The sequence below is a fragment of the Lactuca virosa genome, chromosome 6 (genome assembly GCF_052849685.1).
Source record: "Lactuca virosa cultivar CGN04683 chromosome 6, Lactuca_virosa_CGN04683_v6, whole genome shotgun sequence".
Taxonomy (NCBI): Eukaryota; Viridiplantae; Streptophyta; class Magnoliopsida; order Asterales; family Asteraceae; genus Lactuca; species Lactuca virosa.
In genome coordinates this window covers 124,699,035-124,710,756 of record NC_136431.1, presented here as the reverse complement: position 1 = coordinate 124,710,756, position 11,722 = coordinate 124,699,035, and the positions used below count along the sequence as shown (strand labels likewise).

The 11,722-nt window shown below is 35.9% G+C and overlaps 1 protein-coding gene across 1 annotated transcript; it reads right to left on the bottom strand.

Moving 5' to 3' along the window:
- Positions 1-2,147: 2,147 nt before the first annotated feature.
- On the bottom strand, positions 2,148-7,354 carry LOC145118617 (uncharacterized). The gene is made up of 3 exons (XM_079054313.1): positions 6,732-7,354; positions 3,447-6,417; positions 2,148-2,724 (listed from the first exon to the last, which is right to left on the bottom strand). The coding sequence occupies exons 2-3, from the start codon at positions 6,367-6,369 to the stop codon at positions 2,339-2,341; spliced, it is 3,309 nt and encodes a 1,102-aa protein (XP_078910439.1). The 5' UTR covers positions 6,370-6,417; positions 6,732-7,354; the 3' UTR covers positions 2,148-2,338.
- Positions 7,355-11,722: the final 4,368 nt, after the last annotated feature.

Genomic DNA, 11,722 nt, shown 5'->3' with positions numbered 1-11,722 from the left:
ACATTAAAAATAAAAATACAACTTCAAACTACATTACTTAATTAACCTAGAGTAAAAAACCATTACATTAACTTAAATAACCTAAATTTAAAAAAAAAAAAAAACCAAACAAACATAAGTAAAAAAAAACTAATCTTCGTTCATGTTGAGTTGATACAAATAATCTGCGACATCTTCTCGAAGATTGAAACACGTTTTGCTGTTATGAATTTCAACAACTTCTGATAAAAATTCATCCGTTTCGGGTACGAAATCTTCAAGCGGGATGACGACATCGTCCGGATCGTGCAAATCGCTCGATTTTGATCCTCAATGATCATATTATGCATTATAATACATGCTAGGACTATTCGTTTAATTTTATCCTTATCCCAAAGTTGTGTAGCATATTTCACTACATGTCACGTCTGCTTGAGGACGCCAAATGCCCTCTCGATATCCTTCCTCGCTGATTCCCGTCTCTTTGTGAATAACTTTGCCTTTTCACTTTGAGAAACCGAATATGCCTTCATAAGTGTAGAATAATCCGGGTATCCCATCACAAAGGTAATAACCGTATTTGTACGAATGTCCGCTCACCGTGAACGTCATATCAGATGCTTTGCCGGTCCAAAGATCGTTAAAAAGTAGAGGCTGGCCAAGAACGTTAATGTCGTTGTTAGACCCCGCGACTCCAAAAAAAGAATGTCATGTCCATAAATCCTGAGATGCGACAGCTTCTAGGATTATACTTGATTCACCTATATCTCATCGAGTGAGTTGACCACACAATGCATTTAGACATTTTTTCCAAGCCACATGCGTACAATCTAGACTGCCAAGCATACCCGAAAATCCATGCCTCTCTTCATGAGCCAAATATAATCTCTCAATATCACATGGAATTGGTTTACGCAAATATTCTTGATGAAGAACCTCATACACACATGCGCAAAACCAATTTACACAATCAATTGCGGTCCTCTTGGATATTTTGAAGTATTCGTCAGATGCATCAAATGCTATACCGTATCCCAAATACCTAAGCGCAGCCGCACACTTTTGTATACTACTAAAACCCATTTTTCCTCTAGCGTCGGGTTTTTGTTTGAAAAAATCATAACGGGCTTCTAAAGCATTACTACTACGTAAAAATATCGCCTTATTTAGACGAAAACGACGTTCGAATGCGTCATCATTGTAAAGAAAATTATCGGCGAAGTAATCACGTACCAATAAGTCTTGTGCGGCTTAACGATCACGATTGACGACCACCCCTGTACGAACAACATTCGAACTTTCTTCATCGTGAATGCGTTGCACAACATTGAAGAAGGTCGAGATGAATTCCCCGTCATCATTTGAGTCAAACTTTTTTAACACTTTCAAATCCTCCATGTGTTTTTTTGGTTTAGAATGAGAGTAAAATGTGATGAAATGTAAGGATTTTATTAGATTTATATAGGTATTGAGTTTTTGAAAAAAAAAATTAAACATAACAAATTGACCGTTCAACGGTCAAAAGAAAGGAAATTGATTTGATTGGGTGTTTCCTTTCGTCGTCGGGAACACGGACCATAACGACCAACATCAACCACGACCGGCCGGGATGGTGTGTACGGTCGTGGTCATGGTCCACCTCAACCATGAGCACCCTCGTTGCACGTATACCGGAAGGCCTTATATATAAGTGTTTCTTGGATGCTTTCATCTTCTCATACAAGATACGATGATTCATACTTGTAACGAAAGGAAGATAATCATTTTTATAATTTATTCATACAAATAAAAAGCCTGATTTTCTTCAAGATTTCTTGGAGAAAATCCAGTTTTACAAAGATCAAAATGGGTATTTTACAAGTAACTGATTTCTGATTTATTTATCGTACGATCTGCTTACACATACATATGTTTTTAAAATGGAACATGTCCCTTTGGGTTACAGAAAGTCATCATTTGCTTCAATCTAGAAGAGAAACCTAATCTCTCTCCTGCAGGTGCTCACCAACTTCAATCAAGAGAATCTTGACTTGATCGTTTTTGACTTTTTTTTTGTTGGAATCAATACAAGTCAACTACAATTTCTGGCAATTTGACCAACCTATTAATATTATATGCAAATTTGACAATGAATGAATTCACACCAATGAAAATCTGATCAGAAGACATAAGTTAAAAGTATTTTGTCATTATATCATATAAACGATGAGCAACACAAACGACCCCCGAGAAGCACAAGAGGAACATTATTATGTACAATCTCATAAAATTAAGTAAACCACAAAGTGATCAAAAACCATGAAAATAAGAATCATAATCATTTTAGTTAATAGAAACCTAGCAATAAGTTTCCATCCATTCACAAGAATTGATCATCTTTCAAACAAGGATCATCGTACACCGTACAAACAAGGTTTCCAACTCTTTCATTTGATTCGATTAGCATCAACACAACTTCTCTCATAGAAGGTCTATCAAATGGTGACATATTTGTGCACATTATTGCCACTTTCAAGATAGAAAGCATGTGATTTGATGTACGTTCATCGCCTTCAAGATCCAAACGACTATCAAGAATCCCAACACCCAATGAATGCTTTCGGATGTAACTTCTTACCCATGTAACAAGATCTCCTCCTTGATCTAGTGGTTGCACTGGGGCTCTTCCTGTTACTAGCTCTAAGAGAACCACTCCATAACTGTATATATCGCATTTCTCTGTCACCTTCATCGTATATGCATATTCTGCCAAAAAAAAATGAATAATAATAATAAATATTGTTAGATATGTAGAGTCCTAGAATTAAAGCATCCACCATGGTTAACCTCTTCTTAAGTGTTTATGTTTTGGCATGGTCAGATTTCCACTAACTTTATTTAACAAAAACCTACTTTCATAAAGACAAAAACCTTTTTCAATGATGGAGCCTTTTCAAATGTTTTTTTTCTTTCTAAAATTAACTAATTTATCCTAATCTTTGTGAATTGTTTTATAAAGCTCACTCAACTATTTTATCATTCTTTTAGCGCCCGCCATATTTATCAAAAGAAATATAACTTGATAGTGAAATTTGCTTAAATAAATATATTAAAATATAGAAAATTAATGTAACAAATTTTTTGAAAACATAAAAAATGCTAAAATTATTTATAACCATTATGATTCTAATATTTGAGACTATAGGTTAAAATGAAATAAACTAATTAGTTAAAAATAATAAAGATTTGAAGTTCAATTATAATTAAAGGAGTAAAATAAAATAAATTGAACAAAGGTAAGCTAATTTTACAATACCCACAATGGTTAATAAGGATAGAAAAAAACATACCTCTCTACAATAGTAAAAAAACACTATAACATGTAATTAGGTAAATACAATTTAATTAACATTTGAAAAAACTTGGTGTATAAATAAATCTACGCAAACTTGGTAACAAAATAAGTGCAAACAAAAATAAGAATTTACCTGGAGCGATATAACCATAAGAACCAGCAACCGCTGACATGGACTTAGACTGAGGCATGTCAATGACTTTAGCCAATCCAAAATCACCCACATGAGCTTCCGCATTCTCATCAAGTAAAATATTATTCGACTTAATATCGCGATGAATAATCCTCGGTTTACAATCATGGTGTAAATACGCCAAACCTTGAGCTGCCCCAAGAGCAATTGTAAACCGAGTTGGCCAATTCAAACTACAAGACAAACCATTATGAAGCATTTCCCCCAAACTACCCCTCGCCATATACTCATAAAGCAACAAATTAGACCCTTGGTAGTGGCAATACCCGTAAAGTTTCACAATGTTTCGATGTCTAATCTTTCCAAGTGTCAAGATTTCCGCTTGAAAACTGTTTTCCATGTTCCCACTTTCTCGATTTGAAGCAAGCTTTTTCACTGCAACTGTTCTTCCCGATTGCATAACAGCTTTATAAACTGTCCCAACTGCCCCCCTTCCGATTACATAACTGTCATGGAAGTTTCTTGTGGCCTCCACCAAATCTTGAAACTTGAATCCGTCTTTTGGCGGGAAATATATGTCCGATGAAACGGGAGATGATCCTTCGGTATCGTTTTCCAAAGAGGTGATGTTTTGTGTAGCGGTTTTTTTCATGAAATATAAAATGATTATGATGAGAATGAGAGATACCCCGCCGACAACCGCTGCGATTATTGTGACGATTTTGCCCCTGGGAGTTTCGATGCTTCGGAAAGAAGGCGGAGATGGGAGGGAACCGGTGGTTCCGCCACAGCTCGGTAAAGGGCCGCCACAGAGGCCATTGTTTCCGGTGAAGCTACTGAGTGCCATGTTTTGAAATAATGGTATGGAAGGTAATGGGCCGTTGAGATTATTGTAGGAAAAGTTACACGTCATTAGGCTTGAAAGATTTGCAAAGGTGGCTGGGATTTCGCCGGAAAAATGATTGTTGTTGAGGAGAAGGTTTTCAAGTAATATGAGGTTTCCAAGCTGAGGAGGGATCTCGCCGGAGAGATTATTGTGGCTGAGATTTAGAGCGATTTGTAAGCTTGTAAGTGATCCGAGCTCCGGCGGGATTTCGCCGGAGATGGAGTTGCCGCCCATCTGCAACTCAGTTAAGCGTGAGAGGTTACCAATGGCAGGAGGGATGTTGCCGGAAATTTTGTTTTCTGAGATCATCAGAAGCTCTAACTGAAAAAGGCCGCCAATCTCCGGTGGGATTTCGTAGGAAAATCTGTTCCGGCTGAGATCAAGGCGTTGAAGCGTTTTGCAATTGAGAATCCCGAGAGGTATTCTTCCGGTGATTAAATTTGATGAGATATTAAACGTCACCAAATGGGTTAATTTCTGAATCTCGTTAGGTAATTCCGATGAGAAATAGTTCCCGGAAAGATCAAGTCGTTGTAGCTTTTTACAATTCCCGATTCCATTGGGAATCGGACCACTGAACCTGTTTTGACCCAATTCGATTGCAGATAAATTAACCAAATTGCACACAGATGAAGGAAAACTTCCGGTTATCTTGTTATCACTGAGCCGAAGCTGAACAAGCGATTTGCATTTAATAATTCCATCTGGGATATTTCCATAAAGATTATTCGATTCAAGATTCAGTAACATCAGGTTACCCTTCCGACAGGTATACGGCGGGATTGTTCCGGTTAACATATTGTCGGAAAAGTCAACAACCCAAAGTCGGTTGTAAAGCCCAAATCTTTGTGGAATTGTTCCGTTTAACGAATTGCTAAAAAGCTGCAATTGATACATTTTGGGAAGATACTGAAAACCCACCGGAATTGGACCTGTGAGCGAGTTTATCGAGAGATCAAGCTTTGAAAGGTTCTTTAAGTTACTGAGTTGACTCGGTATGACGCCATGCAGCTGGTTTTCGAACAAGTAAAGCAAAGTAAGCCCTTTTATTTGACTTAATTCCGTCGGGATTTCTCCGGTTAAATGGTTTTCTGAGAAATCGATCTCAATGGCGAAAGAAAGATTCCCGATTTCTTTCGGGATTGTTCCGTTTAATCCATTTCTGTACAAATATAACTTCTTTAAGTACTTAAGTTTCCCGATTTCTTTCGGGATTTCACCAACGAGATTATTTTGATACAAAGCAAGCGTCTCAAGCCACGAACAGTTTCCGAGCTCCTTCGGGATTATTCCGGTTAACTGATTATTCCAGAGAATTAGATCGGTCAGCTTTGTTAACTGCCCGAATTCCTTGGGGATATTTCCGTCAAAACTATTTTGAGCAACACCGAAATACTGTAAGCTTTCACAACCACCGATCTCCATGGGTATACTTCCGGTCATCTCATTCTGCCCGGCTCTAAAAGTGGTCAAGTTCTTGAGGTTTCCGATGGAATTCGGGAGTGACCCTTCAAGATTGTTGGTGTACGCCACGAATTCGACCAAAGAAGAAAGCTGACCGAATGTTTCTGGGATTGAACCGGAAATCTTGTTATTGCATATATTCAAATGACGCAAATGAGTTAGATTTCCTATCTCATTTGGTATGACACCATCGAACTGATTACCATTCAAGAACAGCATCTCTAAATTCGTTAAACTCCCAATTTCTTTAGGAATTTTGCCAACGAAATTGTTATTAGAAAGATCAAGATAAATTAACGAACTCAAACCACCGATACTTGCGGTTATTGTTCCTGAAAGATTCATCGAATGCAAATCGAGAGACCAAACCACAGGAGTGTAATCGTATGTGCAATTCACACCCATCCATCCACAAGCGGTGTTATCTTTTGCATTCCAGTTCTTGAGGTACCCTAATTCATCGGTGATATTTTTCTTCAACTCCAGAAGGAACTTCCCATCTGAATTTAACCCCTTGCAAGGTAAAAGAACAGAAATAGCAACTAAAAGCGACAACCCAAAAACCATGGACATTGTGGGTACCTTCCAAGTGATTAGATTTGTAGTCAATGATTTTTCAGTCTGCACGGCGATTAAAATGTATAAGAACAAAGAAAATCGGGGAAAGTTTTGTCCTTTTACACGAATCAAACAAATCAAGAAAATTTAAAGATTTAAGTAGCCCAGAAAAGGGGCATAAATTTGTCATTTTCGATTGATCAATCATGTGAATAGTCCAAGTAAGATTCTAAAAAGCTTAAAGATTCAATAAATCCAAATGGGTATTTCAAAATCAGCTCAGAAAGAAGTCAAGAACAAAAAGAAGTTAATAAAGTCGAATTGACTTCAGGAACAAAACATTCAAAAAATGAAAAGGATATGATGGATCTTCTTACCTTGAGGGTTATTTAACTCAGAGCAATCAAAGTCTTCCCAAAGAATCTGAAGGGGTTCATGTAATTCCTTGAGATGATTCCAGAAAGAAGTTCATGGAGTTGAAGTATTTGGCATGTATATCGATTGAAGTAGATGCGTGTGAGTTTGCACTCTTCTATTTTTCCCAAGAATGGTGGGATCTTCCAATCTAAAAAGTCCATTTCAGAAGTAAAGGAGAAAGATCCATGAAGCTTTTCTTCTTGGTAAAAGAACAAGCACTTTTGAACGCGGAAAGAAATGAAATCAAATGCAATGAATCAAAAGCCTTTTTGATTAGAGTGAGAAAAGGGATTAAATATTAATTGATTTGGGGGCAATGAAAGATTAGTAAAGAAGCGAAACAGCACACAGCCACGTCTGTTGACAGTTGAAATTATGAAGCTGAAATTTTGGGTTTTCAATAATCTTTCTAGTTTTCAAGATAAATACTATGGGTTAAGAACTCTTGAATTGAAGCTACAATGGCCGACAAGCATGCAATGAATCACTTCTCTCTAAAAGTTCCTCCTTTTTCACAGAGGTGGGCAAGAAACACTCAAAATTCTTTTTCGACCAAACAGATGTACATTAATAATTTGCACCTCAAAAATAAAGATGCCTCTCCTTGTTTATATAATAAACTTCTGGTACTTCTTTAACAAAATATGATAACAACTCTAATCGTAGTACAAAAATTTACACTTTTACACGATTTCGGTATAAAAGTTATACTAAAACCCTTTAATCTCCAACCACATACTAAAAGTGGATATTAAAAACATTTTTGCTATTCTAAATTCTAGTATAATAGTTGTAATAAGAAATGTTCACAAAAATAACCATTATGAATGAAAAAAATATTGCGAACTTATCCATTTTTTTAACGAATTGCGAAGAAATCTGAAAACTTGGTACTTCTTATTAATAAATACTGTGTCATACAGTAGAAAATCATTAATAGTTACAAAGTAATATGATAGTAATGTCTAATATTTTGTTAGTATTGTTACTAATGCCTTTGAGATATAGTGTATGTGTTTTTTTTTTTGAATCATGGTATCCAAAGTGGTGTTAATTGTTGGTTTACAAAACCGTTATTAGTTGTTCATAACAATAAGGGTATATATGTAATTTGAGTTAGAAAGTTGTTAAAGTAGTTATTTATACTTTGTCTGTATATAAGCTTTGTAATGAGACATTATTCGTTAATGGGAAAACTCATTTCACAATCTTTCATTTTCATCATCGATCATTACATTCTAACATGGTATCAGACGTGTAATCGATTCTGTTGACCAATTTTAATCAATTTCTTGTTCATCATGTCAAATTCTTCAACAAATGAATCATTTACTTCTTCCATTGATGTATCTAGCACTTTCTTCATTGGATCTTCTGATAATCCAAATTATGTTCTTGTTTCAAATGTTTTCACTGGTGTTGGATTCAATTCTTGGAAGCGATCAATGGTTATTTCACTGTCTGCAAAGAACAAGTTAGGTTTTGTTGATGAAACTATTACTGCACCTCTTTCGACTTCTTCTACATATTCTAATTGGTTTCGCGCTAATTCAATGGTTATCAGTTGGATCTTAAACTCTGTTTCTAAGACGATTGATGATAGTCTTCTATTCCTTCCAAATGCGAAAGAAATTTGGCAAGAATTACATCATCGATTCGAACAATCTGATGGCGCTCTCATCCATCAAATGGAACAACAGTTGTAATCTCTATCTGAAGGTGCTGATGATTTCTCTTCTTACTTCACTAAATTCACAAAACTTTGGGATGAAATTCATATGATCCAATCTATTCCTAATTGTACTTATGGTGCCTCTGTTGCAATTAACAAGTTTTTTGAAGAACAACGCCTAATTCAGCTGTTAATGAGACTTGATGAATCATACAAAATTATCTGTGGTCAAATTTTGATGATGAAACCTTTACCATTTGTTTCAACTGCTTACTCTCTGTTAATACAAGAAGAACGCCAACGAGGAATCAATCTTCCTTCTACTCTTTCAAATGATGCAGTCGCTATGAAAATCTCATCTGATTCTTCTCGCAAAAAACTCACCTGCAATCATTGCAAGAAATCTGGGCACACAAAGGCTCAATGTTACCGTCTTATTGGTTTTCCTTCAACCTTCAAGTTCACGAAGAACAAGAAAGATGATGTTAAACCTACAGTTCAGAATGTTATTTCTAATGATTCTCCACCGATCTCACAAGAACAGTACACTCAATTGATTTAATTGCTTAACAACACTTCTCTCTCAAGTGCTGGTTTATCTTCTCAGACAAATCTTTCAATTGTTAATGGTGCTATGCAAGATGAAGGTATTCCATTTGATTTTAAACATTTTGCTGCTAATGTTTACAAATCATCATCTCTATTACATGAACATGTTTCTTGGATTGTTGATTCTGGTGCAACTGGCCATATTTGCTCTAATCGATCTCTTTTCTCTTCATTATCAAAACTTTCACAACCACATTTTCTTGGTCTTCCTAATAGGAATGTTACACCCCCGAACTAGACGGCGGAAGCGTCCGGGGGCTTGCGCGTGACTTCATCCTTGGAGTATCATCACAAAGTATATAATTGAAACATAACATCATCATCACCACACATGTAATATAACAGCATACATTGTTTACATCGAGTATTGTATTTAAATATTACATGCCAAAACAATTAGAGTATGATGGAGCAAAATATAACAAAACATCCATTAAACTGTTCATCCCAACCTGCTTCAACGGTTTCCTGAGAATACAAGTTAATTCAAAAAGGTCAACATAAAGATGTTGGTGAGTTCATAAGCATGTTTGAGAAAATGATTTGTATAACTATGTAACCACAAGAAAATCCTGTATTTTCTTAAAATAGTTTAGTATGTTTGTGTCCGATCTGGTATTAATGCATGTGTGTTATTGTTTAATAGAATGCCGAAAGTGAGTGAAGTGAATGTAAATAGAATGCCCCTAGACAACCCTATGTTGCATGTAAAAGAAGGAAAAGAATAGTCTCCTGTAAATTTCATAATGTTAATTCCTCTAAGTGAGTCGTCATAACCATACTAATTAATGACAATTTCGCCTGTCTTAGCGTTTGTGAACGCCGTCAGAAAATAGAATTAAGTTATCGTCACCCTAGACTGATGTAGTCTAACTGTAGCGAACAGCTCATGTGTGGGGTGTCATCCCCGTATAGATCTATATACAAACCCCCGCTCTCCCTCCAAGAGACTCTGGTTATAACTACAGGCTACGATCGTACACTCAATAGGTGTCAAACGACAAGTCTCACTAGATCCTTAATCGAATTTTACGCGAAGAGAAACATATAAAACTCCTTCCGGGCCCAATGAATGTAAGCAGACCACTGAGTCTCACTAAACTCGTAGGTCATTTTTAGGCCCGAAAGGAATGAGATTATATAACATGGGCCCAAAATATATGTAAAAGGACAACTAATGCCCATTTCACATGTAAGGTATTTATAGGCCCAAATAGCACGCAAATAGTATCCAAGGTCCGCCGCGCATGTTAATGGGTCAGTGAGGCCCACTAAACAAATAAATAGTATTCAGGACCTATCAAGCATATTAATGGGCCACTAAGGCCCAATAACATGAGAATGACAAAATTAGCCAGTTTGTTATTATTTTGCTAGTATTAGCTCATTTATTTACTAAAATAGCATAAAAAGTCCACTTTTTGTAAAAATGACATTCTTGGCCCAATAAGCCAAAAATTTACAATTAATGCCCAATTTTAGTAAAAATAACATTTTAGGCCCCATTTTGGACAAAACTTGTATTTTAAGGCTAGTTTTTGTAAAAATAACATTTTCAACTCATTTTTGTCAAAAATATCATTTTTGGCTTGATTTTTGTGAAAATACATTTTCGGCCCATTTATAGAAAATTTCATCTTTTTGGCCCAAATGTTCATAATTTCGCAACTTTGACCCTTTTTATCAAAAATTTACATTTTTGACACAATTTTCTTGAAAATGACAATTTAACCCACAAAAGACTAAAAATTTCAATTATTGGGCCCAAAACCGTGAGAAGCCCAAATAAGGCCCACTTATGCAAATATTTACATTTTTGGTCCCTATAAGGTCTCAATTGTCGAGATTAGCCATTATTTAGAAAAAATTTCCTTTTGAACCCCTTACTAGCTGAGATTTATATAAACAACCCATATTTTGTCACTTTTGTCAGTTTTAGTCCCTTTCATGAAGTTTTTCTTAGATTCAAGTACCCTTGATGTATTTTAAACCTTTTTCTTGTGAGATATGTTGAAATAAGTGTTATGTTATACTAATATCATCATCTTTTGGTAGATCCTTTAGTTCATGAAGTTTTCAACACATAAGCACATATGTAACTAAAGAAAACACACAAAATCATGCATACACACATAGATCTACACAAAACAACTTGTATTCTCCCCCTAAACAAAGTGAAAATTGAAAATAGGGGGTATAAACTCACTTTGCTTTAAAGTTTTCGGTTTTTGGTGAAGAGATGAGGAGATCTCGGCCCTAGATGTGTTCTTGAGGAGATTTTCGAACTTTGGATGTTCTAAGAAACATGATTCACGAAAAACATGGGTGTAAGAGGAGTGATTGAGTTTAAAAATGAAGTATATCAACTTAGGTTTGTAAGATCTTACCACAATGTGAAGCTTGAAGTGATCCTCTTGATGACTCTCCTAAGACTCACAAATTTCTTGAGGGAAAATAGGGGAAGAGTGTTGAGAGAAATTGGTGTTAATCTTGAAATGTGAGAGAGGTTGGAGAGTGAGAAAGAGGCCGAGAGATAGAGTGAGAGATAAGAGAGAAGGAAAGTTGACTTTGGAAGAGGGTGATGTGAGAGTTGCATGGATACATGCACTCTTGCATGGATATCCAACAAGCAATAGTGAGGTGTCACTCCATTTCCCTCCCATTTGTTTT

Bases quoted from the DNA above. Each gene is read 5' to 3' on its own strand.
- LOC145118617 (XM_079054313.1), bottom strand. From the start codon at position 6,369: ATGTCCATGGTTTTTGGGTTGTCGCTTTTAGTTGCTATTTCTGTTCTT. The intron at 2,725-3,446 runs GTAAATTCTTAT...TTTTTTTGGCAG, and splicing joins TTATGGTTATATCGCTCCAG to AATATGCATATACGATGAAG.